We start from the raw sequence: 27,640 nt of genomic DNA on the forward strand, positions 1-27,640 counted from the left end.
AAAATCTTTAAAAATAAAATAAAATAATTGGTCTAGCTTTTATAGGCATATGTTTTATTGGATAGATAAATACTAGGTTATTGGGGTCCAAATATTATGGGTAGACGTTTGGTTTATAACTTGTTTAAAATGAGAGATTATGTGTCACCTATTTGCTTTTTGGATACATTCCCCCAATGGAACTCAAGTGATTTTGTTATAGTATATGTAAACTACATTAAAATAAAAATATAAATGCATTAAAAGTAATTTTTCAAACAAAGGTACCTTGTATTTTGTTCAATTATAGGAAGCAGTGTGGTTCCTTTCCAACATAACAGCAGGCAACCAGCAACAAGTTCAAGCTGTAATAGATGCGGGATTAATTCCTATGATTATTCATCAGCTTGCTAAGGTCAGTGGTATTATAAGTTTATCATGTACATTAATATATTATAACCAAGATTTTTCGAATAAAGAATTCATGTAATCGTTTCTTTTTTAACCTTCAGGGGGACTTTGGAACACAAAAAGAAGCTGCTTGGGCAATTAGCAACCTAACGATAAGTGGCAGAAAAGATCAAGTGAGTATGGAGAAACTGTTAGGATTGTTAATACTGAAAAGTATACTGCTCTTTTATGTTTAGGAGCTGCGGATTGTTTATAAGTCCTATGCTGTGTTCTTTTGGGGGAAAAGATAATTATATGAATAAAAATCTTTCCTTTGTTGCCTAGGTTGAGTACCTTGTACAGCAGAATGTAATACCACCATTCTGTAATTTACTATCTGTGAAAGATTCTCAAGTTGTTCAGGTGGTCCTCGATGGTCTGAAAAACATTCTGATAATGGCTGGTGATGAAGCAAGCACAATAGCTGAAATCATAGAAGAATGTGGAGGTAAGAGTGGATTGAAGAGAAATAGTTGAGCACTGGAATGCTGAAACAGTAGCTCCTTTAAAGACAGCTAATTAGGAAGAAAACTGTCAGGAAACACTGCTGTTCCATCATCAAAGTATGTTGCTGTCCTTTGTTGCCATGTTAGCATTCCAGGAAGATTTTCCAGCAAGCGTTAATCCATACTTTGGAAAAACTGGTTGTGAAGGTCATTCTGTGCCTTCCTAGAGGTTTATGTTGCTTTTTAGGTAACATAAACACTCCTCTTGAAGCCATAGTGCCTGAGAGCAAATTCAAAGCTGGAGAACCACTATAGCAGAGAAACTTACAAGCTTTGTTAAACTTAGAGTCGGCCACACTGAAACACTTCTTTTATGTTACACCTAATATCATGTGATTCTGTGGACCATACTTCGTGAAATACTGTTCTATGTTGTTGGCAAAGGTTAATGATTCCAGAGTCATCTAGATATTTTATTTCAGTCTTAGATTGCTAGAGCTGCATGCTGAACTTACTACCACAGAAGTTACTTCGACATTTTAATGAGAAAACTGTGATTTCAAACACTATATTAATTATTTCTCTGGTAATGACATATGAAATATATTTTTAAAGTTTTATTTTTAAAGGTACCTGTTCATTATGTACTAAATTGCCCAAACCTTAAATTAACTCATTCTGTTGTGATGTTTTATTTTCTATATCTTGTTATTACGTGTAGTTATACTACCCATTTTATTTTTTAAGAGAAAGCAAACGTAATAGCATCATAAAATATTCGGACTGAAAGTATTCTCTTAATAACAAGAAGAAATTATCCTAGAGATGTTAAGGAGTTTAATCTATGGTCATAGAAGTAGATCTTCATACTATTAATTCACTGTTCATTCTGGTTTTAAGATATTTTGAGATAATTTGAAATTAGCATTGTAGTCTAATACAGAACAGTTTACCTCCAGAAACTTTAAACTGCAGAATTGTAACTCTTCAGCTTTTTATCAATATAGTTGTTTTGGTCTATGGGAGGTATAGTTATAGTTAGGATACACATTTATTTAGTATTTTATAATTATATAAACAACTTTACATCCATTATCTTTGTCACCTATAGTCCCATTTTTCTGGGTTTTATATTACTATGTAAAGAAAAAATGCAACTATTTCAAAATAACCTATTTAAAAAGACATCTCAAGGAAGAATACTGTTAAGGATTTAAATGTATAGACTTGTGCATCTGATGCATGGAGTAAATATATTGAGAATAAAAATGAAAGCCTTCTACAGTTCTGGAAAATTGTTTCCCAGTTTCATTATGGTTATAGGAGATAAGGACCCTATTTAATTATTTCAAAATTTAAAGCTTTGTCTTCTGTTTATATGAGTCAATCATGAAGTTTCTGAAAACTTGTTATATAAAAGTAGTAACATTTGGAAAACAAAGAGAAAGTTAAAAATTACTATATGAGGTAGTGTACTTCCACTGAAACAGTCTGGGGAGGCCTTGGTTCAAGGTCTGTCACTAACTTGCCACGCAGCCAGCAGTAAATCGCTTTACATCTCTGGACCATAGCTTCCTTGTCTGTCAGATGGAGTGCTTAGGTGTTTTCTTAAACCTTCTGCCTCAGATACAAGTGTACTTCAGGGGTTTGTAGAGAGGAAGAAATTAGTGAGATACAGGTCCTCCAACCAGAGAAGCTCAGAGTTTTATCTGTTTTTTAGAAAACTGTTATCTTTGGAGAGTGGTGGGAAGGTGTTCTGAGTTCTTTCATATTTTCCGTGGTGAAAATGAACAGTTTTTATTTGTGTCTGCTTAATTATTAGATATTTTTGTTTTTATCAGGCTTGGAGAAAATTGAAGTTTTACAGCAACATGAAAACGAAGACATATATAAATTAGCATTTGAAATCATAGATCAGTATTTCTCTGGTGATGATGTAAGTATGCATTATGCCTGGATATGCATTAAAACCTATACATACTGTAAGTTTGCTAAGAATTTTCCTTTTATCATTAATACGACAAGTTTATATTTCTATCAGATATTCTTGAGGTGGCATTCTCTAGTTATTTTTAATAATCTAAATTTTTAAAAAGTAATGATTGTTTTCCATCAGTGAGTTTTTTTTGGTTTGTTTTGTTTTGTTTTAATTTTAAGATTTTATTTATTTGACAGAGAGAGTGCAAAAGGGCGGGAGGGCCAGGGAGAGAGGAGAAACAGACTCCCCACTGAGCAGGGAGCCTGACTCCCAGCTCAATCCCAAGACTCCAGGATCATGACCTGAGCCAAAGGTAGATGCTTAACCAACTGAGCCACCCAGAAGCCCATCAGTCAGCTTTTAAAAAAAAAAATACTGTGTTTGAAACATCATTACAAGGTAAAAATGCAAAAATAGGTCTTTGAGGGGCACCTGGCTGGCCCAGTCAGTAAATCATGAGACTCTTGATCTCAGGGTTAAAAGTTTGAGCCCCATAAAAATTACTTAAAAAAAAAAAAAAAAACAAAAACAAAAAACACTTCTTGTTGCATTTGTAATCTGTTAAATGGGAAGAAATAGTACAGTTGACTCTTGAACAAGTGTTTGAACTGCACAGGTCCACTTATAGGTAGCTTTTCTTTGGTTTTGGGTTTTTTTTTTTTTAAGGATTTATTTATTTATTTGACAGACAGAGATCACAAGGAGGCAGAGAGGCAGGCAGAGAGAGAGAGGAGGAAGCAGGCTCCCTCCTAAGCAGAGAGCCTGATGTGGGGCTCGATTCCAGGACACTGGGATCATGACCTGAGCCAAAGGCAGAGCTTTAACCCACTGAGCCACCCAGGCGCCCCTGGTTTTTGTTTTTTATGAATACAGTACAGTACTGTAAATGTATTTTCTGGAGCACTGAGTGACTCAGTCAGTTAAGCATCTGACCACCTCAGGTCATAATTTTAGGGTCCTGGGATCGAGCCCCGTGTGGGCCTCCACACTCAGTGGAGAGTCTGCTTGTCCCTCTTCCTCTCCCCCTGCTCATGGTCTCTCTCTCTTTGTCTCTCTCAAATAAATAAAATCTTTCCAAAAAATATATTTTCTCCTTCTTAGAATTTTCTTAGTAATATTTTCTTTTCTCTAGCATACTTCATTATAAAAATACAGTATATAGGGGTACCTGGGTGGCTCAGTGGGTTAAGCGTCTGCCTTCAGCTCAGGTCATGATCTCAGCGTCCTGGGATCAAGCCCCGCATCGGGCTCTCTGCTCAGCAGGGAGCCTGCTTACCCCTCTCTCTTCTGCCTGCCTCTCTGCCTACTTGTGATCTCTGTCTGTCAAATAAATAAATAAAGGCTTTAAAAAAAAATAAATCCCTTTAAAAATACAGCATATAATACATATACAAAATAAGTGCTAATCAACTGTTTATGTTTATCAGTAAGGCTTCTAGTCAACAGTAGGCTTTCCATAGTTAAATTTGGGGGAGTCAGAAGTTATACTTGGATTTTTGACTCTGCATTGGGGAGGGGTTAGTGCCCCTTGCCCCCGTATTGTTCAAGGGTCAACTGTAATTATAGAAATGATGTGTGTTCAGATAGGTAAAATAAATCTACAGGTACAGAAGCTTAAGAATGGACTAGGGATGGGGGAGGGGATAAAAAAATTGGAGCACTTTTTAAATGTTCAGTTTAATTAAATTGTTAAATTACTTGGGGCACCTGGATAGCTTGGTTGGTTGAGAGTCTAGCTCTTGGACTCTTGATTTTGGCTCAGGTAATGAGATTGAGATCCCCTTTGGGCTTAGAAGTCAGCAGGGAATCCTGCTGGAGATTTTCTCTCCCTCTGCCCTCCCCTCCCCAACAGCTGGCACACCTGCACTCTCTCTAAAATAAATAAATCTTAAAAAAAAATAAATTGTTGGGGCACCTGGGTGACTCAGTGGGTTAAAGCCTCTACCTTCGGCTCAGGTCATGATCCCAGGGTCCTGGGATCAAGCCCCGAATCGGGCTTCCTGCTCAGTGGAGAGCCTGCTTCCTCCTCTTTCTCTCTCTCTCTGCCTGCCTCTCTGCCTACTTGTGACCTCTGTCTGTCAAATAAATAAAATCTTTTAAATAAATAAATTGTTAAATTTCTTAATATTATTGATTTAAATATTTCTATTGATTGAAACATACAGAATGATTTTACAGCATTTGAATAGAACTCTCATAAGAAGTTCTGCTTATACTGTAACATGTAGTATCTTAACATAATAAGGACTTTTTGTTTTTTATAGATTGATGAAGATCCTAGCCTCATTCCTGAAGCAACACAAGGAGGTACTTACAATTTTGACCCAACAGCCAACCTTCAAACAAAAGAATTTAATTTTTAAGTTCAGTTGAGTGCAGCATCTTTCCCAATTCAATACGAAGCACCACCAGATGGCTACCAAATGACAAGAAGAAGAAGAACAACAAAAGGCTCCAAAACACACTTGCCTCTTCGTTTTGATGCTTCTAAAGCAAGCCATGTCTCAGTCACTTTGCAGTTGCCAAAAGTTACTATCACATGGACTGTAAATGCATATGCATGATTTCCTAAACTGTTTTAGAATTCTCCTTAACAATCTCAACTACCCTATTTTTCCCTGTTCCCTGGTGCCACATGCTGACAACTGCAGTCTCCAGTTTAGAATATTCCATAGTGGTGGCATGTCAGCTGCCCACTTGATATTCCTTTGGAAAATGGTGCGCTGTGGATCAAGACACTTTGGTATGATGCATATACACGTTGGAAGACTTTAAAGAGGTGCAGTCTGATCTGAGCCTCCATCATTGTCCTCCACAAACATATTTTCATATTCTTTATGTGGAAGAATAGATTTTAAAGTACAAGCCAAATGATTTTCATTGGTGGAACTGACAAACAAAAAAGTAACTTAAAAAAAGAAACTTGGTTATTGATTAAACAGATAAGTTTTAAAAAAAAACTGTGCTTCATCTACCAGTAATTGATGTGTTTATTATCTGCCTCAGAAGCCAGGGTTGGAGGAAGAACTTTAGCTATGGATGGTAATGCTTTCGCCATTATACCTAATTTTTGAGAACAGCAAGCCCTCTTTGACCACTCACTTCAGCCTGTGTGTTCCTGCTGTTTTGAAGTAATCAAATGCTGTGCATGGTATTTTACCTGAGCTGCAACCTGTTACGGACTTGAACTTCTGTTTAAGTTGAAAGCAAGAGTCCCTGACTATAAAGAAAAAAACAAATCTAAAACAACAACAAAAAACAAAGGTCTGAAGTACCAATTGGTGATGTTTAAAAAATAAAAATTAAAAAAAATCTTGCTTTCAGCTTTCAGGAGTTAATATTTTTTGTTTTAAATTGATAATTGGATATGGTTGATTTATATTGGGTTTAAACTGTGGAGCTTTCATGTTTACTGTAATTTAGTCTTAAAATATTTTTTACTTAGTAACCAGTGCTTTTGATAATGTGGTTGGCAACAAACCAGCAACTATTTAGAAGTGTTATAAAACTTCATTCTTTGAGTATTGGGAAAGTTAATTCAGATCCTACTCTAAAAGCATATTTACATATTAAAAGATTCAGACAAGGATCTGTGTAGAGGAATAATCTGCAGTTATTTGACATAAACCTGATTTGCAGTGATCTTTAAGCAATTCTGCAAAATTTGGTATTACTATGTAAAGTCCTTGCTTTCGGTAAATTGTCTGACCCAGTTATTAATGAAAGAATATGAATTTGAAAATTTTTAAACTGAATAATTTGTGCTGTCACAGAAATGGTTTTGTTGCTATTGTTTACTGGGTATAATTTCCCAATGCATTGATGTGAAGGGATAGAAAAATCTAAACTAATCTAGTATCCGATGGGGGGTGTATTTACTGTGATGAAGATGAGACAGATGCCATCAGAGCTTCATGAATCAGCTGGGGTGTTTTCACTGATAAACAACACATAGCAGGTGTGCGTTCATTACAAATATATGTATCTGCCAAGGTGGAGCCACTTTAAAGAGTGAGTTTTGTCTTGTATCTAAAATGGATACAAGCGTATGTTTAAACTGCAAGATTTTTACTTGCTAGAGAATCTGTTTTAATATAGTGGTTTGGCCTCTGATTATTTATAGGTTTTATAAATTTTAGAATCAATTTCTCTTTAAGGTGGCTCAGATTTTTCAACTCTTGTGCACATAAAATTGAGTTGAAGTTCATTGTGCCTTTTTTCTTTATCCAAATTTTGAGTTAAAGCTTCATATGGTAACTGCATCCTGTTCAGACACTGTAGTCGAAATTTTTGAAACTATGTGGTGTTCACTAAAAGTAGGAATAACAAAGTCAAAGCTAATTAAGGTCACAAACTTCGGTGAAACCCTTAAAGTCCAAATCTTCTCAATATTGTGAATTGTACCCCTTCAAGTTTAGTTTCTTCTGGACTCTCCCTACTACTTACTGACAGTTACCGTTTAAATTTTGCACACATTGAGATTAAATTGGGCCTCTACTGTGCCGATTCCTGTTTCCTCTTGTGTTTTAAGTGCGAACTAACATAAGACATTAGCATCAAGTAGTGCAGACATACGTATGCATTTGCTTGATTCAATTTGTTGTGACCTTATCAGTTTGGAATTGGAATTGCACCATTTCATAGACAAAGGAAACTAAGTATATTGCTGCACTTTTAAGTTTTCAGAACAGTGTTGAAAAATTGCATTGTTTTTATTTTTTTTAAACTCAGTTAAAAAAAACTAAAACGTTCTTTCAAAAGAGGCATCTAAATGTGTTCCTAATTTTGTATATGGGCTTAGGTTTTGTAACCAATAAAAAAAGCTGCTATCAAATATGATAAAACATTGAAGAACTTATTTCTAAGAGTTTCTTAGTTTTGTAGTTTTGTTTTCTGCGTGGTTAAATTGAAATTTGGAACTATTTTTCAAACAACCACAATAGGAGGCAAGTCATGCATTACTCTTTCATTGTATTTTAATTTCTCTCTTCCATTATAACAAACCAGGACAATAACAGTGCTAGATTTCAGAGTATTTTGTGAAAAATAAGAAATGCCCAAATCTTTATCATTTCCTGACTTGCTCTAACAGTACCACAAGCCACGTGGCTTCAAACAGGAGGAACTTACTGTTGTCCAGTTCTGGAGGCCAGAAGTCGGAAATCAGGTGCAGGCTGGGACCCTCTCTGGAGGCTCTGGGGAGGACCCTTCTTTGTCTCTTTCCAGCTTCTGGGGTGCCGGGCAGTGCTGGGCGTTTCTCAGCTTGTAGTGGCATCCCTCCGGTCCCCGCTGTCGTCCTCGTCACGTGGCCTTCTCCCTGCGCACCTCAGGTTTAAATACCATGACTTAGGCCGTTTGAGAAAATGGTGTGATTATGACTTTCATGAACCAAACAACAAAATCAAACTTTACGGCCTGTCTAATCCTTGAGAACAAGTAACTGTGGAAGATAGGAATTGAAGTAAACTTGGAAGTTTTAACCTGTGAGATAGAGGTTGTGGCTCTAAATGAAATCTTGGATTAATTAAATGACAACAACTGAACTTTTGAATATACAGATATTTTTACTTTAGTATAATGCCACTTCAATTTATTTTTGAAAGAAGTCAGTGTGTATAAGTAAATAAATGTGATAGTTCTTCTATGTCATCTTGCCATGATTTCCTTCAGAAGAGTTGTCCTTTTTAGAGGATTATTTAATTATTACAAGTGAAAATTTATGAATGTCTGTTGTCTTAACAGTGATGGTTGTAACCCTAGTTGCACCAGGGGATTTCAATTAAATCTATTTGGAGAAAGGAAGTATAATTTCTGTACATTAAGCTGTAAGTCTTAAGGCGTATAACCCAAGGAGTATTCTATATAACCCACCATTCTTTTGTCTGAAGTTTTTTTGGTTTTTTTGTTTTTTGGTTTTTGTTTTTTTAAAGATTTTACTCATTTATTTGACAGAGATCACAAGTAGGCAGAGAGAGGAGGAAGCAGGCTCCCCGCTGAGCAGAGAGCCCCATGCGGGGGCTCGATCCCAGGACCCTGGGTTCATGACCTGAGCCAAAGGCAGAGGCTTTAACCCACTGAGCCACCCAGGTGCCCCCATTTGTCTGAAGTTTTAAAGGGATGCTTTATGGTGTGCATAAAGCTAAAAAGTAGTACCAAAAGTACCATATAGAGGTAGACCTGTATCTGTCCTGTGTATAGCTGGGGCTCAGTATTACATTAAGAGAAAGTGTTTGGGGAAAGGGTTTGAGAATGTAGCCTGTTCACCTCCTTTAACCGCATTATTTGTCCCTGAAACTCAACTAACTTTGACCTTAATCAGGGTTTCTCAAACCCCACAATAGCAACATTTTAGGCTGGCTCATTCTTTGTTGTGGGGAGCTGTCCTTTGCATTGTAGGATGTTTAGCGGCATCTTTAGGCTGTGCCCACTAAGTACCTCTGTATTCCCCAGTCACCGTGACAACAAAAATTGTCTCCGGGCATTGCCAAATGTCCAAACCTTGGTAGCCAAATTTTCCTGGGTGCAAACCACTGGCCTAAGACATGCCTTTTTGTTGTGTAAACAGTCCCGACTTTGCTCAGACCCATCAGCTAAAAAGAGAGGAGACAGAAATATGCCTTTTCTTCATTCTCCATTTTAGGAGAAATCAGAGCCAGCCCGATCACCCACCTATAGGAACTCCTCGTAGTACTGAGCCCCATCTATTGCAAAGGACTTAGGATAGAAATGGGAATATGGAGGAACTACTAACTTTCTTGAATTTATCCCATGGCAAGAAAAAAAAGAAAGTGTGTGAAACAAGCAAATGTGTTAATTGCCCACAATTTTCACAACACTGCCCTATAGCAGTGTTTTTCAGACATTTTTAGTTGAGATATTTAAGTTCTCTGGGAAAGCTGGGGTGGGGCCAGAAAATTACAGCATAGTCTGAAAAGCACTTCTTTGAAGCCCTGTGAGAGACTGGACCCATCAGGAAACCTACAAGTTTATTGAAAATGATCACAAGCAGTGGAACTATGAGTCATGCTATAAAGGACGTGTTCTCGCAGGGAACTTCTACAACATCCCTCTTCCTTACCCTAACAAAATTGCCATCCACCTTCTTGAGTCAGTCTCTGTTGTCAAACTGGTACCCGGAGATAAATGGGGACTTGTGCCAAGTAACGTGCAAATCCACAAGATAAACACATCTTCATGGGACAGCAGATTTACTTGATGATAAGTAGAGCAGTTTTATGGTTTTACAAGTCTAAGTGTTACAGAGTAAGGATACCTTTTCTGTGACATTTTAAAGATAAAATCAGATTTTTGAGGAAGGCTGTTTTATGGAAACATTACTGCAGCAGTTGGGAGAGTTTGAGAAGCAATGATGAAATGCTCTTATGAGACCCTATTCTACTTTGCGGAATAGCTTTTTAGCTGTTACCAACTCTTCTTAATACTGAACAAAAGGTACTGCTCTTAAATGACCATCTTTATCAATAAAGTTTGTGTTATTCCTTGTTACCAGAAGAGGCAGATCTGCATTTATCAGTTGCCTTCCTCAACCTGAACACCCCGTGCATTTCAGCCAGCTATGTATAAAGTCGTTCCTGGAACTGTTTCCTGTCACATGCATTCCAAAGACCCCAAGAATAATGTGATGTGACCAGTTTCTCAGTAAAATGGAATAGGAACATTCCATTATCTGGACACTTAATTCTATTAATGTGGAGGAGAGTTTTTCCATTATAATACCAGCTTCATCATAATTAGACTTGTGATCAAGTAACAGTCACAGCTCCCCTTGTCATCAGCTCTCTTTTACTCAGTAGTTAGCATTTACACTTTCAAACCTAAATATAAGAATTTATAAATGCCATATTTCTGATTTCAGCCCAGATTCTAATCTAATCTAATAAGATCAGATTCTATTTATATGTATCCTTTCCATGTCTTCAGTCATGTAGGAAGAACCATGGTAAGTTAAAGGGTGTGATAGAAAGCAAGTACAGGGGCACCTGGGTGGCTCAGTTAAGTGTCTGCCTTTGGCTTGGGTCGTAATCCCGGGGTCCTGAGCACGAGCCCTGTGTCAGGCTCCCCTCTTCTGCATGCTGCTCCCTCTGCTTGTGCTCTCTCTGTTAAATAAATAAAAACAAATCTTTGAAAAAATATATAACTAGAGCAAAAATAATGATGGGGAGCAGGATTACTAGGGACATGGGAGGGTCTAAAGAGGCTGGTAGGGGCCAGGTCCCACAGCTGGTAAGTCAGTCTAAGAGCAATGGGCAATCATCATTACTCATTATCGTTATCATTCCACAAGAATGATGACAGAAGAATCATGTGTAGTAACGATCATTGGCTGATAAGGTAAGGATAGGAAATGTACTTGAGGTTAGTGATGTCTAGAGGTTACATTAGTGAGTGTGAAGCACTGAAGCAAGAGAGGGTGAACAGCTTGGTCCATGAAGTGGATGGGATCAAGAGGTACTTGGCGGCTAAAATAGGAGTTGGTGATGCCTTAGATCTGGAGTTTGAGGAGAGGGAAGTACTGAGGATGATTTACAGGTTTCTGGGTTGCAGTCACTGATGAGTGGAAGCACAAGATAGGGAACACTGCAAAAGACTCAGACATAGGGAATAGAAGGTGATGAGTTCAGTTTGGGTCGTGTTAAGACATCTAAATGACAGTCAAGTAGGGCAGTAGGAAATATTGCTCTGGGGCTTGGAGGAGAGAGCTGGGCTAGAGATTTGAATTCTCTGCCTGTTTTGGTGGTTATTAATGCAGGGGGTGATCATGAAACTGCCTGTGTCCAGCATTTGGAGTGAGAACAGGGCTTAGGACAGCAATGCGGAATTCAAACATTGAATGAGCATATAGTGGAGGATAAGCTTTCAATGGGAACAGAAGGTATAGATAGGGAAGTAAAAAGTAAGTGCTGTGTGTTTCCTCAGAAAATAGAAAAGAGATTCCAGGGTCCTGTGATGCCGTTGAGAAGTAAAGTGAGGACAGGAAATGTCCTTTGGGTTAGTCACCAGTCACTATAATGTCACATAGATGTCACCAGTCACCATAGTGTGTATCACTGAGACAAGGGAGGAAACTAGAGTAGGAAGAACTGAGGAGCAGGGACACAATATGGAGACATTAAATCAAATCAGGTTTTTATTTTGCTCCGAAGGGGAGGGCAGAGCCACTAAAGGGTGATACAGGGAAATTGGTGGGGGAAATCCCATTGAGAAAGATGTTAACTCTACATGAGAAGAGTGATGAACATTTTTCTAAGTTACAGGAGAGAATCCAAAGTGTAGGTGGCAAGATTGGATATACTCGCTTTTTCAGTCAGCACTTACTTAATTGAGCACCTTGTATATGCCAAACTCTGTAACAGGTGACAAGGATGGAGCAGCCAAGAAGCCAAACACAGTCCCTGGCCATGTGGAATTATACTCTAGTGGCAAGAGACTAGCGATAAATGCGTAAATAATATAATTTATCTGGTGTTAAATGCTATATAAAATATATAGGGAGTAGCCAGGGGAGAAAGTTCTTGAAATTGTGCTCAATGCCAGAAAGCATATTTTTAAATTGTGGTAAGATATACATAACAAAATTTGCCATCTTAACCATATTTTAAGTGTATAGTTTGGTAGTGTTAAGTAATATTCACATTGTTGTGCAATCATACTCCATAACTTTTTCATCTTTCAAAATTGAAACTCTATAAGCCATTAAACAACTCCTCTTTTTACCCTCCCCGAGCCCCTGATATCTTCCATTCTATTTTCTATTTCTAGGAATATGGCTACTTTAGATACCACATATAAATGAAATCATACCATTATTTCTCCTTTTGTGACTGGCTTATCTCAGCATAACCCCCTCAAGATTTATCCATGTTGTAGCATGTGACAGGATATCTTTCCTTTTTATGGCTGAATAATATTCCATTGTATTTTATTTTATTTTTTTAAAATATTTTATTTATTTATTTGACAGAGATCACAAGTAGGCAGAGAGGCAGGCAGAGAGAGAGGAAGGGAAGCAGGCTCCCTGCTGAGCAGAGAGCCCGATGCAGGACTCGATCCCAGGACCCTGAGATCATGACCTGAGCTGAAGGCAGCGGCTTAACACACTGAGCCACCCAGGCACCCCTCCATTGTATTTTAAAACAAACGAATACTTTTTTAGCCTAAGTACCCTAGTGATAATTAAGTATAAGTATTTAAAAATTCCCTTTCAAAAAAAAATAAAAATAAAAATTCCCTTTCTTTCTTTCTTTCTTTTTTACTTTCTTTCTTTCTTTCTTTCTTTCTTTCTTTTTTTTAAGTCTGAAGCTCCAGTTTATCTGAGCATCCTGTATTTTATTTGGCTTTCTAAAAGTGAAGACACAGACTTGGTCAATAAGGGTTATACTCTTCTTAAACGCTGACTCCGTTCTCCAGTGCTAAGTCTCTAGGTAACGGAGGCCTAAGAAAGGGAGCGAGGAGAAGGTTGAAAGCAAACAAGATGCTAGCAAATGCAGAGAGAAAACATTAATGTGGTGATAAGCACAAAGTGGTGCTTCTTTAGGGGAGAGCTATAATTGCCTACAAGACGTCAGCGTGCAGGGTCAGAAAGCAAAGTCTCCTGGGTTCCGGCTTCCGTAGTCTCTGAGAGTCCTTAGGCAAGTTACTCTGAGGCTGTTTTCATGTTTGTAAACGAGGAAAACATTGACCTCCTAGGGTTGTAGTGACTTGGATAAGATAGTTAAAAGAATCCAGTGTCCAGCCAATATAACCTAATGCTCCTCTCCCCCAGACTTTGCTGTTTCTGTGGATTTTTAAGAAATAAGCTCAGAGGGGCACCTGGGTGGCTCAGTGGGTTAAAGCCTCTGCCTTCGGCTCAGGTCATGATCCCAGAGTCCTGGGATCGAGCCCCACACTGGGCTCTCTGCTAAGCAGGAATCCTGTTTCCCCTTCTCTCTTTGCCTGCCTGTCTACCTACTTGTGATTTCTGTCAAATTATATATATATATATTATATATATATATATATATATTTTTTTTTTTAACGTAAAGAAAGAAATAGGGTCAGAGTAAGCCACCAGAGTTTTAAAAAGCCTGCTGGTGCGTGAAAATGCCCTTAGCCCTCCTCTCTCCTTCAAGACTCACAAGGGCCTCATTAGGACCTTTTGTTCCTAAAATTCTTCCCGGTCTATTGGCAAAATTTCTATCATTTGGACTTCGCTTTGTTGCTTAAGGTTTGTTGTTGTTTTTTTTTTTTAAGATTTTATTTATTTATTTCACAGAGGTCACAAGTAAGCAGAGAGGCAGACAGAGAGGGAGAGAGAGAGGAGGAAGCAGGCTCCCTGCAGAGCAGAGAACCCCATGTGGGGCTCGATCCCAGGACCCTAGGATCATGACCTGAGCTGAAGGCAGAGGCTTTTTAACTCGCTGAGCCAGCTAGGTGCCCCTGTTGCTTAAGGTTTTGAATCTTGCTGAAAGAGCCCATCAGAAGGTGCGGCTACTGCCAGGCTTTTGGGCTTAGTCGGGGAGCAGGTCTGGTCCAGGCAGTTTGGCGGGTTCGTGAGCAACATCCAGACTCTCCCGAAAACCTCCGGGCTCCAAGGGCCGGCCAGGAGAGGAGGCGGGAAAGGAAGCGCCTCCCCGCTGCTCGCCGGCGCGGAGCTGCCCCGCCCCGTCCCGGCGCCTCCCCCGCGGGCTCCGGTTCCCAGGCTCCGCCGGCCGCCGGCAGCATGGGCGCGGGCTGGGAGCTGGGGACCGCGGCGGGCCCCTCGCTGCTGCTGTGCGCCGCGCTGCTGCTCGCGGGTTGCGCGCTGGGCCTGTGCCTGGGCCGCGGCCGGGGGCGGGCGGACCGCGGGGTGCTCGCCTGGCTCTGCTACGACGCCCTGGTGCATTTCGCCCTGGTAAGTGCGGGCGCCGCCGCTCTCGGGACCCGACCCTCCCTGGTCGCGGGGTGCTCCCGGAAAAGGACCCGGACGGGTGGGCCGCCTCGCGCCCTGCAGCCGACGGTCGGTCTGCGGAGACCGGGAGCTGCCTGGAGGCCGCGGGGCTGCCCCTCTCAGGCCCCTCGTGTAGAAAGACCGCGTGCCTTCCTGGGGTCCCAGCTCCTCTGCCGGGTTAAAAACCAAAAGCCATTTGAAAATGGTTATTTCTGTACCGTGTTATGTTAGTTTGATTGTAAGCAGCCCAAAGGCCTTGGCTTACGTGACCTGCACGTAAATGTTGCACGGAAACTAACTGAGATCGTGAGCGTTTTTGAGTGCCCGAGAGGGAGCAGAGAGGGATGAGGAGGCGCACTGCGCAAAGTGCGAGGACCGGTACCCAAACGAAACATCCCGCGTGCCATGAGAGTAATCACCATGTTTGGGTAATGACTGCCAGGCACAGCGCGGTGTTCACTATTTCCGATCTTTACAACACCCTGTAATCTACTTACGGTCCCTGTTTTCCCGAGGAGAGAGCACGCCATGCAAAGTTAGGTGACTTTACAGGCCCACACAGCTGGCATGGTTCTCAGTCAGTAGAGTCTGGCTCCAAAGCTTGCGCTCTTTGTAACATGCTGGGTTTGGGAAACGGTGTCCCTAAAAATTCAACCCATTTTATAAATAACCAGGAGGTTAGTATTTAAGGGAATTCTGTTGAAATGCCTACCTCCTCCATGCACACACGTTTTTTAAAGGGTTTCTTTTTCTTTTTCTTTTTTTAAGATTTTATTTATTTGACAGAAAGAGAGCACAAGCAGGGGGAGCAGCAGAGGGAAAGGGAGAAGCAGGCTTCCCCCTGAGCAGGGAGCCCCGGACCCCAGGACCCTGAGATCATGACCTGGGGCAGAGGAAGTCGCTTAACTGACTGAGCCCCTAAAGGTTTTGTTTTTGTTGTTGTTGTTTTTTAACAACTTAGCCAAAATAGCTGTTTTGCACATTTGACCTTGCTTGGATCTAGGCAGACCTGTGGTTGATCGGAAGCCGAAGTCTGGAGTATGGAGAAAGAAGGAGAAAACAAAAAGGGTTTGATAAACATTTAGGTCTCTGAATGTTGATGGGTTGGATATGTGCACATACCAGATGTTGCTGAAATATGAAATTATTTCTTTCCTGAAAATTTACATGCGGAAATAAGAGAGAGTGAACAGTCCTTCAGCTCCTTCATTTACAGAGTTGATTTTTTAAGGTGTCCTTGGACACATGGTCTCCCAAAGAACAGGGGTAGTAGAACAGGGTGGCTGGCCCTCTTAAAGAAAATGTAGTATATTTTAGGGGCCTGGGTGGCTCAATGGATTAAGCCGCTGCCTTCGGCTCAGGTCATGATCTAAGGGTCCTGGGATCGAGTCCCACATCGGGCTCTCTGCTGAGCAGGAAGCCTGCTTCCTCCTCTCTCTCTCTCTGCCTGCCTTTCTGCCTACTTGTGATCTCTCTCTGTCAAATAAATAAATAAAATCTTAAAAAAAAAAAAAAAAGAAAATGTAGTATATTTTAGACATAATGTATCATGTATCATGATACAAAAACATATACCCATATGCCCACCTAGTTTAAGAAAATTAAGTCTGCTTTTCAAGCACAGACTGCTACAGGTAACATCACACATTTGTGGCACCTTGAGGTTTAAGCCCACACATGGAGTCATTGCTCCTGTCTCCTCCCACCCCCTGTTCTGAAGGCAGTGTCCCTCCCACAGCCCTATTACCTCTTCCAGCTGCAGAAGAGCCCACCATATGAATGCACCATACCTTTCATTTTTAAATTCTAAACAGCACATTTTTTTCACATATTAGAGCAATGATATTTTATATCTGTGAAATTGGTATATATCTTATAATTGATGAAATATGATAACTTAGCTAGCTTGTATTAAGAGGTATGTTTTTATTTTGCTGTTTACACATCATGCTTAAGCCAGCGTCTTTGTACACATATCATAGAGATTGGTGAGGAGGGCACTTAAATGAAGGTTAAAACCGGCAAGAAAAATGTGTGCGCACAGTACCTTTGGCTGGGAGTTTACTGCAAGAATACCGGTAAAATGTGGCATAGGCAAAGATTGGGGAAGAAAGCCTCCCAGAGAACTGGAACTACGACTCTCTTGTTCACACTAGAACCTGAGCTGCCTCTTCTTATTCCTTTAAACTTCTTAAAAGGGAGGAGACATTAGGAGGTGTTGGCCACCATCAAAGGCCTCTAGAGCCCCCCGTTGGACAGGGTTTCCACCAAGCATTCCCAAAGGCATTTCAGCTCCCTGGCATCCAACCAGAATGTGGTTCCTGGGGCTGCAGCCCCGGGCCAAAGCTGGGTTGGTTATGGCCAGAGTGAAGGACAGACTGATTTCCCACCAGGGCACCTGGAAGGAGTTAAGGCAATATACATGGAGAAATCAGTGGTTTGGCTCACACTTCCTCACAGGTGGCCATGGACGTTCTTTGGGTGGGTGCTTCATGGTTTTCCCCCTTCTCTGCAATCTAAGTAGAGCTTTCTAGACATGGCCAGCGCAGGGAAGCAGGATATGGATGTCTGTGTTTTGGGAAACATCTCCTGATTAACTAGGGTCTACCTAGGGAAGAAGTGGGAGGCCAGGCTTAGAAAGGCACTTGAACGACAAGTAGGACTTTGAATTTCATCCTGTAATAGGAAGCCGTTGAAGAAAGATTTCAGGCAAGGAAGTAGCATGGCCAAAGCAGATCTTTCAAAAATGATTTGGTGGTGTTGTATTAAGTCAGAAATTGTAGAGGGTCTAAGATTGTACCTTTCTTACAAATTAACAAGTTAGCCTGGTTGATTTCCCCAAGTGCTGCCGGCAGCACACAGGGCCTGCTCATGCCTACACAGGAAACGCGGACGTTTCGGGGCAAGGAACAGCAAGCTCAGGCTCCCATCTTACCTGGAGTTGCTGGTGACCTGCTCCTACTTCTTGGGAGGGAGTCCTTCTCTTTAGTCAAGAAGGTAAACAAATCTCTGGGAAGGAAAGGCAGGTCTTGATCTTTTCTACCCTGGAATACCTTAGGAAGGAGAGATCTCTTTAGGTTTACTACCTTGGAGTGTCTCCTTATATAAAGATTCTTAAATCTGTTGTAAATGCCTGTGCTCAGAGACCTCAGACGGTGCAGGAATACAAGGGGTACACAGAGAATTCTCTGCCAGCATAGTGGATGGCGGGTTGGAAAGAATAGTGAAGGGACAAAAAGATCAGCTAAAATCAAGTGCAGTATTTGAGCAGTGAGATGAAAGAGGACTGAGCTAAGGTGGAATTGGAAGTTAAAATGGGGGAAAAAGTTAAATCCAACAGACCTTCCAGGGGAGAACGTTGTAAGTCAAAGTGACCACTTGTACGTTGGGGGTGGAGAAGACGGGGATCCTGTAGACAATCTTAGGGAAGACAGGAAGACCAGATTTTAGAACTTTGAATCTGGGGTTCTGGTGTATAGTTGAGGAGAAATGGCCAGAAGGCAGTTAAAATTGTAAGATGAGCTGGAGAGACAGATTCAGGGCAGAGTGGAGGGAGTTGGACGTTTTTGCTGCTTTGGAGGAGACAGCAGGAAGCTCTGGAAGTGAGCATTTTCTGAGCAAGAGAGAACAGAAAGGTGAAAATGCTGAGGATTGAGAACAGAATCTTTAAAAATGTTTTAAAATGTGTATGTGTTGAACAGCCAGGAAGAGGAAGAGCCAGGAAGGAGAGACAGTGGGCCGGACCAAGAACCAGGGTAGTGCTGGGTCCTGGGACCCAAGGGAAGGAATGACAACATCACTGTCAATTGCTTCAGCACCATTTAAAAATTTAAAAAGGTGAGGGCTGAGCCGGAGCCTCTGGGTCCAGTGATTAAAAAGTCAATCAAGAAATTGTTAGTATGCCTGGATGGTTCAGTTGCTTAAGCATATGCCTTCTGCTCAGGTCATGATCTCAGGGTCTTGGGATCGAGCCCCACCTCGGGCTCCTTGCTCAGCGGGGAGACTGATTCTCCCTTTGTCCCTCACCCTGTTCTTGTGCTCATTCTCACACTTGCTTTCTCTCTCTCTCTCTCTCTCTCTTTTTCTCAAATAAATAAATAAAATCTTTAAAAAGAAAAAAGAAGAAGCCGTCATTGGTAAGAGTGCCTACCTGGCTCAGTTGGTGGAACATGCAACTTTTTATCTCAGGGTCATGAGTTCAAGCCCCATGTTGGGTTTACTCAAAAGAAAAAGTTTACTCAAAAGAAAAAAAAAAGTCATTGGTAAAAGTATTGTTTGAGAAGCTAAAAACTTAGCAAGGGAGGTAGAAAAAGAATGGAGGCAGCATATAAAAGACATAGAAATTTGATGGTGGGAGGAAGAAGAGTGTAAGAGGGTAGCTCAAAGACATTGAAGGAGCAGGCAGGGACATTGGGTTCTGTCTGAGATGGGAAGGTCTGGGAGCATCTGTGAGCAAGAGCACAGTCCGGGGCAGAGAAGTCAGCTATACAGCACTTGGTGTCCAGTGCTGTGCCTGGGCATGTGAATTAACCTACAGCAGAGCTGAATCTGCCTGAATCTACTCCCTGTCCTCAGATCAAACCCCTCTGATTGACTAGTTCCTCCCACACTTTCCTCATTGAAAGCATGACTTAGGCTTGACCTCCAGGCTGAAGGACAGTTGTCGTGGAAAACTTGGGCTTCAGCCGTCCCATTTATCCTACCTTAACACCCATGGGTCTTCCTTTAAGAAGTCCTGAGTCCCAGTGGCTGGTCAAGTCCCTATTAATTTGTGTATTTTGGACATTACCCTTTTCCATTTAGCATCTCCATCTGTTCCCACTTTCCACAACAGTAGCTTCAGCCTCCGACTCTTGGGATCCTAAAAATTTCTTCCTCCTCCTACTTGCTTTATCATTAGGTCTCAAGTTGCCTTTTAGTTCAGTCTGTTACTGTCTCCTGTTTTCCCTTTCTTTTTTTGGCATAGTCATCTTCATTGGTTTTGCCATAAAATAGATCTCCTCTCCAGTAAATGCATTTATAGACTTCATGCTATTTGGCAGGCCTGGTGAATCACAGTTGGTTTCGCTATATATTAATGGTAAAGCTTTGTAATGGTTAATTGTCTGTATCAACTTGACTGAGCCAAGGGATGTCCAGTTATTTGCCCACATGTTATTCTGGGTGTTCTGTGAGGATGTTTTGGATAAGATTGACAGTTAAGGGTGTCTTGCCAGCTCAGGTGGTAGAGCATGCGACTCTTCAGATATTGAGTTCAAGCTCCATGTTGGGTGTGGAGCCTCCTTTAAAAAAAATAACATAACAGGGGCGCCTGGGTGGCTCAGTGGGTTAAGCCGCTGCCTTCGGCTCGGGTCATGATCCCAGGGTCCTGGGATCGAGCCCCGCATCAGGCTCTCTGCTCACCCGGGAGCCTGCTTCCTTCTCTCTCTCTGCCTGCTTGTGATCTCTCTCTATCAAATAAAAACAAACAAACAAACAAAAAACAACAACAACAACAAAAAAATAACATAACATAACATAGCATAACATAACATAACATAACATAACATAACATTTCAACTGGTAGACTGAGTAAGGGAGGTGGCCCTCCTAAATGTGGGTGAGCCTCATCCAATCAGTTGAAGGTCTGAACAGAACAAAAAGGCTGACCTTCGGGCAAAGGAAGCTAGAATGCTTCCTGCCTCACTACCTTCAGACTGGTAGGTACAATGGCCTTTTCCTCTTTCAGACTCAAGCTGAAACAGTGGCTTTTCCTGGGTTTCGAACTTGAAGCCTTTGGGCTAAAACTACATCAGTTCTCCTGGTTCTCAGGCCTCCAGACTCAGACCAAAACTATATCAGCAGCCCTCCTCGGGCTCCAGTGTGCCCACTCACCCTGCAGTTCATTGTCAACCTTCATGATCACATAAACCAGTTCCTTATGACGGGCCCTGTGTGTGTGCGTGTGTGTGTGTGTGTGTGTGTGTGTCTTTGTCTGTGTGTATCCCTATCCCATTGGTTCTCTTTCTCTGGAGAACCCTAATACAAGCTTAGAAAATGATGCCAAATTGAAAGTCCAAGGAATAGCACTCATAATGGCCCACTGGCCTTTTCAGGGTATGAGGTACACAGCCATTCTGCTTCTGCAGACAAAAATCCAGTTTGTTTTCTAACACCCTGAACAAGACATGTGTTAGGGATAGATGTCTGGGTAGCTACACCTCAGAGTGAAGTCCTGTTCTGTTGTTCCTCATTGCCACAAATATTTGAGTGCCTCTTGGGGGCCAGGTGCTATGCTGGACACGGACAAAACACATGGCCTTGTGCCCTCAGAGCTTAGAGAGTAGCAGAGAGTTTTTCTCCAGTTGTTTCACAGGGAAAATGACAGTTACTAATGTCACTGTCAGTGTTATCCATATGAGGAATTGCTTTTTCAGGGAAGTGCTAGGAGAAGCTTAGTTTCTCTCCCCAAAATTGGTTCATCTATTGCTTTCTGACAGCAAGAACAATGTAAATATTTCTCCCTTTTCATTTGGCTGCTTGGAAGCTCAGAACCACATTAAATCCTATAATAACAACAACATATATATATTCTTACTGGCCTCCTGATCTGGATTCTTATTCATTTTTATACTTTTTATGACTAATATTTTAAAATTCTTAAGTACATTTTAAAGTAGTTTTAATGTACCATTTAATCGAATGTTTTTGTTGTAATTGACCTAAAATCCTAAAACATAAAATGAAGTATATAAATGCTTTAAAAAATGTTAATCCTACTAAAATTTATTTCCTTTGAAATGGAAGAGATATCCTAGGGAAAATACCATTTTTTTTTTGTTTTTGGTTTGGTTTGGTTTGGTTTGGTTTGGTTTTGTCCTTTGTAACACTACACACAATTTGTAATTGTTTTGTCCTCCTCTATCCCCAGTACCTGGCGTGGTGCCTGGTTTGTAGGAGCTGTTCTGGAGAATTTGTTGATAGCCCATGAATGGAAGAGTGATCCTGTCATTTCTGTTTGTGGTAGTTATCAGTCATTTACATGTTAAGCCTCAAATAGCTCAAATATCTAAAACGTCAGAATGCGTTTCCTATGTCAGTGTTTTTTTTTTTTTTTAAAGATTTTATTTATTTATTTGACAGAGAGAGATCACAAGTAGGCAGAGAAGCAGGCAGAGAGAGAGAGAGGAGGAAGCAGGCTCCCTGCTGAGCAGAGAGCCCGATGTGGGACTCGATTCCAGGATCCTGAGATCATGACCTGAGCCGAAGGCAGCGGCTTAACCCACTGAGCCACCCAGGCGCCCCCTATGTCAGTGTTTTAAAACAAAATTGGTTTAAATTTTCTATTCCCATGATCACTACCAAACATATAACATTTATAGATCTAAAAGGAAGAAAAAGATAAAACTAGCCAGAGATCATTATTGTTTGTATTCTCAAGAATAGTCTTCCCAAAAAAAAAAAAAAAAAATAGTCTTCCAGGGGAGCCTGGGTGGCTCAGTGGGTTAAGCCTCTGCCTGCGGCTCAGGTCATGACCCTGGAGTCCTGGGATCGAGCCTCCTCATTGACACCCTGCTCAGCGGGGAATCTGCTTCTCCCTCTGCCCCTTCCCTCCCCTTCCCTCCCCCTACTCGTTTTCTCTCTGTCTCTCGCTAATTTGCTCTCTCTCTCTCTCTCTTTCAAATAAATAAAAATAAAATCTTAAAAAAAAAAAATCAAGACTCCACAGAGATAGTCAGCTTTTATATTCCCGTCAGCTGCTTTCTCACACCTGTGCCAGTGCCAGGAGTCATTACTAGATCACACAGCTCTCACTCACTGGCTTAGGTCTTCTGGGTCTCATCTGACCCTTACAAGAGGCTCCGTCCGGCCCCCGCCACAGCAGCCAGCTCCGACTTGACTCCCTTCGGCCCCGAGCAGACAGCATCTGTTGCCCACTCCTGCCCGAGGCCTCTGGGATGCAGCCCAGGTGTGAGGTCCTTGGGCCCCACCCAGCTTCCAGCTACCTGCCATGGTGACGCCTGCAGTGATATCTGGGAGCCCCAGGATAAGTTCTTCCTCCCTCCCCTGAGATGGACTTCCCAGAGAAGCAGTAGTGCATATACAGTCTCTGGAAAAAGTCAAGGTAGGGATGGCCAGCGTGTTGCTGAGTGGTGTGACTGAGTTACTAAGCTCGGTGACAGAGCCTCAGGTCAGATTTGTCCTCCTTCTCTGTCTCCTTTCTCATCCCCCACCTGCCTCCAGCCTACCTGGGAGAGCCATCTCCATAAAAGTGGTAGAACACTTTAGAATGTTTCTTGGGGGACCCAGGCTGAGATACACTTTCTCTCTCTCTTTTTTTATACTAATCTCTATTCCCACTGTGGGGTTTGAACTCATGAACCTGAGATCAAGAGTCTTGTGCTGTACCGAGCCAGCCAGGCGCCCTGATATTCTTTCTTTTAATAGTTACACATTATTCCATAGCGTGGATGATTGAACCAAACATGCAACTTCAGGTTATTTCTAAGTTCCTTGCCACTAAAAACAGCCGGAATTTCATAATAAACGTCCTGGAGCAGGTATCTTTTCTTCTATTGGACAAGTTTAATCAAGCTGAAAAAAAATCAAAATAAATGGAATTGGCAAGCTTCCATCCTGTCTAGGGGTGGGAAATTCAGCCCCTTTCTAGGAGTCTGCCTTCTTCTGTAGTCTCATGAGAACCCAGGAGACTTACATGATTCCCAGAAAAAAAGGATTGTGTCATCTTTGCTCCATCCTGATCGCACGATACCCTCACTAACAGAGCCCCATGCTTTCTAGAAAGTGGGCAGGTTTGCTGTTCTCTGCCAGGCTTTGGGACAGGAATATGGGTCTTGGATCCTGGAATCCACCCCCTAATAGCCTGTTCTTTTTTTTAAAGATGTATTTATTTATTTTGAGAGAGAGAGAGAGAAAAAAAAAAACACCAGCAGGAAGGACAGAGAGAGAAGGAAAAGCTCAGGCAGACTGTGCTCAGTGCAGAGCCCGACTTGGGGCTCATCACGGGGCTCCATCTCACCACCCTGAGATCACAACCAGAGCTGGGTGCTTAACCGACTGTGCCACCCAGGCACCCCGATAACCTGTTTTTATACGGCTCTTCCTGTCTTCCCTATTGAGCTGACAGGGGTGTTCATAGGATAATAGAAATGATCTCACTCATACTTTATTACATACCCTCTTCTTTTTGGCCAAGAAAGTGTCTCATTTGTTGACTAATCCATCCTTTCTCCACTTATTTGAGATTCTATTTTTAATCATACTAAAATCTTTCATATGCATGGATAATTGGGAGATTTTAAAAATTCAATTCTGTTTTAAGAATCTTTCGGTTTCAGTTCTGTCCATACAGTGTCGTATTATTTTAGCCTGATCATGCATTTTAATGTCCAACAAAGCAAACTTCTTACCACTCACTTTCAAACACGTAAATATGAATCCTTCCACGTGAACTTTAGATTCCCTTTGCCAGATCCTAAAAGTTGGTGTTTTGCTTTGGGATTTTCTTCAACTCCTACTTTAACTTGAGAGTAAGTGATATCTTTACAATCCTTAGTCTCTTCAAAGAATTGAGTGGATCTGAGTCTATTTAAATCCTCAGTTACAGTCTCTTAAAATTGACTCCTAAATATTTTTATTGCTACCGTGAGATATTTTTCCTTTGTACTTCAACTGGTTGTTGCTCTACATGGAAACTATTGGGATGTATCTCTGTATAGAAACCAGCCACTTTCTAAATTCCCTTTTTCCCCCATTCTAGCTTTATGGGGTTATAGACAGTAAAATCCACCCCGGGGAGTACAGCTTGATGAGTTTGGCGAGTGTAGAGTTGTGTGACCACCATCGCAATCGCAGTATAGAACATTTCCGTCACTTTTTGACAGAGGTTTCTCCCGTCCCTTTGCAGATGTCCCCCATGCTGACCTCTGGCACCGGGAAATGCTGATCTGCTTTCTTGTCATTAGTGGTTTACTGTTTCAGGAATTTCATATACATGAAATCACAGAATATGTAGTCTTTGATTTGGCATAAATTACTGAATAGTGGCGCACTACAGGGATGCATCCCAATTTACTTATCCACCAATCAGTTCATGAACATTGGGGTTGTTTCTAATTTTTGACTGTTGTCAGTAATAATGCTGCTATGAGAATCTGCTTACAAGTCTTTGTGCGGGCGTATGTTTTCATTTATTTGCGGTAAATACCCAAGAGTGGATTCTTTTTTTTTCTTTTTTTTTTAAGATTTTATTAATTTATTTGAGAGAGAGAGAGAACATGATGGGGAGAGGTCAGAGGGAGAAGCAGACTCCCCACCAAGCAGGGAGCCCAATGTGGGACTCGATCCCGGGACTCTAAGATCATGACCTGAGCCAAAGGAAGATACTTAAGCAACCGAGCCACCCAGGCACCCCAGGGAGTGGATTCTTTAACCGGGGTAACAACTGCCAAACATTTTGCACAGTGGCTCTGCCATTTCCATTCCCAGCAGTGACATGTTATACTTCTGGCTCCTTCACGTTCTCACCAGCACTTTGTGTCTCAGTCATTCTGGCTATTGTTACAAAAAATATCATAGACTGGTGGCTTAAAGAACAGCCATATCTCGTGTTTCAGAGGCTTGGCAGTTCGAAATCAGGGTGCCGGTAAGGTTGGGTTCTGGTGATGCCCCTCTTCTCGGCTTGCAGACAGCTGCCTGCTTGCTGTGTCCTCAGGTGGCTGACAGCGAGCCTTGGTCTCTCTTCTTCTTCTCCTTTTTTTTTTTTATTTTTTAAAAGATTTTATTTATTTATTTGTCAGAGAGAAATTACATGTAGGCAGAGAGGCAGGCAGAGAGAGAGAGGAGGAAGCAGGCTCCCTGCTGAGCAGAGAGCCCGATGCGGGACTCGATCCCAGGACCTTGAGATCATGACCTGAGCCGAAGGCAGCTGCTTAACCCACTGAGCCACCCAGGTGCCCCATCCTTTTTTTTTTTTTTTTTAAAGATTTTATTTATTTATTTGAGAGAGAGAGAGAGAGAGAGAGCATGACGGGGAGAAGGTCAGAGGGAGAAGCAGACTCCCCGCAGAGCTGGGAGCCTGATGTGGGACTCGATCCGGGAACTCCAGGATCATGACCTGAGCCGAAGACAGTCGCTTAACCAACTGAGCCACCCAGGTGCCCAAGTCTCTCTTCTTCTTATAAGGACAACAGTCCCATCACGGGGCTCAACCCTCGTGATGTCATCTAAACTCAATTATCTGTAAAGGCCCCACCTCTAAATACCATCACATTGGGGATTAGGGCTTCAACAGATACATTTGAGGGGACACATTTAGTGTTGCACTTTGTATTAGTATTTTTGTCATTTTAGTCATTCCAGTAGATGCAAATGAACAAAACCTACTGTGGGTTGGTTGGCATTTCCATGATGTCTGGTGATAATGAACATCTTTCTTATGTTTCTTTGCCTTGCAAATATCTTCTACTGGGATTTGCCCAATTTTTAAATCTTTTTCTTTTAAGATTTTATTTATTTATTTGACAGACAGAGATCACAAGTAGTCAGAGAGGCAGGCAGAGAGAGAGTAGGAAGCACACTCCACGCCAAGCAGAGAGCCCGATGCGGGGCTTGATCCCAGGACCCTGGGATCATGACCTGAGCTGAAGGCAGAGGCTTTAACCCACTGAGCCACCCAGGCATCCCCACTCAATTTTTAAATTAAACTTGTAATCTGGAGATAACTGTCCATTCCTCCCAGAGGGATAATACAGAGAGATCCCATGAATGCTTTATCCAGTTTCCCTGATGATAACTGTTTCTACCCATTCAAAATGGTGGCCCCAAGTCGCAACCACGTTGTGGAGGAGAGTCAGAGGAGCTTTCGTGTTATTTGAGATTTTCCTTGCATGGTGTACTTCTTTGAAAAGTCGCTATCCTGTTTGAGCACCGTGTTAATTTGGGGGATGAAAGGCAAAGGCAGCATACATTGCAGGGTTCATCTTTAGGATATAAGTTCCTGAGGACAGTGGTAGCTCAGTGTCAGACCTGCTAGTGAACTCTTTGGGGCCAGAACCTCTGCATTTGTTTCCTCAAAGTAGGTCAAGTGATGGGCAGGCACACATGACAACAAGGAACAGGACAACATGTGGAAACTTATGGAAACCCCGCAAAAGCTGAGATGTCGCTGGGCCCCTGGAGGTTGGTGCTAATTCACAGGCAGCTCTGGGTTAAGAAAATTATTACCCGCCTCCTAGCTCCTCTATAGGTTTGCCTGTCTTTCTGTAACTTGCTGGCTTTCTTGCCCTTTATTCTTGCTGTGTCTCCCATAACACCTACTCCTCCTATCTAAGTATGTTCAGTCGGATCGTGTCCTCCCCCCAACAAAACATGCTAGAGTCCTGACCCTCAGTACCTCAGAATGTGGCCCTGCAATTCTGAGGGGACTTTATAGACCTAATGAGGCCATGAGGGTGGGCCTTCATCCAGGATGACTGGTGTCCTTTTGAAAAGGGGAAATTGAGGGACGGCTGGGTGGCTCAGTGGGTTAAAGCCTCTGCTTTGGCTCAGGTCATGATCCCAGGGTTCTGGGATCGAGCCCCGCATTGGGCTCTCTGCTCGGTTGGGAGCCTGCTTCCTCCTCTCTCTCTGCCTGCCTCTCTGCCTACTTGTGATCTCTGTCTGTCAAATAAATAAATAAAATGTTTAAAAAAAAAAAAAAAGAAAAGAGGAAATTGGGACACAGAGACACAAACAGGTTCCATGTGAAGAAAAGACTGAGATCAGGGTGATGCTTCTGCAAACCACCAAAAGCTGGAGGAAGTTATGGGCCGGGTTCTCCCTCACAACCCTCAGGAGGAACCAACCCTGCGGACACCTTGA

General features: G+C 41.8%; 2 protein-coding genes across 2 annotated transcripts in view; both read left to right on the forward strand.

The window, feature by feature from the left end:
- KPNA3 (karyopherin subunit alpha 3) overlaps positions 1-7,692 on the forward strand; it is a 102,144-nt gene extending 94,452 nt beyond the window's left edge. Inside the window, exons 13-17 of the mRNA XM_044249680.1 lie at positions 290-394; positions 492-563; positions 715-877; positions 2,717-2,811; positions 5,118-7,692. Of these exons, the coding sequence (XP_044105615.1) occupies positions 290-394; positions 492-563; positions 715-877; positions 2,717-2,811; positions 5,118-5,216 (534 nt within the window). The 3' untranslated portion in view covers positions 5,217-7,692. The remainder of the gene's footprint in view (positions 1-289; positions 395-491; positions 564-714; positions 878-2,716; positions 2,812-5,117) is intronic.
- Positions 7,693-14,572: 6,880 nt separating this feature from the next.
- EBPL (EBP like) overlaps positions 14,573-27,640 on the forward strand; it is a 31,549-nt gene continuing 18,481 nt past the window's right edge. Inside the window, exon 1 of the mRNA XM_044249685.1 lies at positions 14,573-14,743. Within this exon, the coding sequence (XP_044105620.1) occupies positions 14,573-14,743 (171 nt within the window). The remainder of the gene's footprint in view (positions 14,744-27,640) is intronic.

Source organism: Neovison vison, chromosome 5 (assembly GCF_020171115.1).
Source record: "Neovison vison isolate M4711 chromosome 5, ASM_NN_V1, whole genome shotgun sequence".
NCBI lineage: Eukaryota > Metazoa > Chordata > Mammalia > Carnivora > Mustelidae > Neogale > Neogale vison.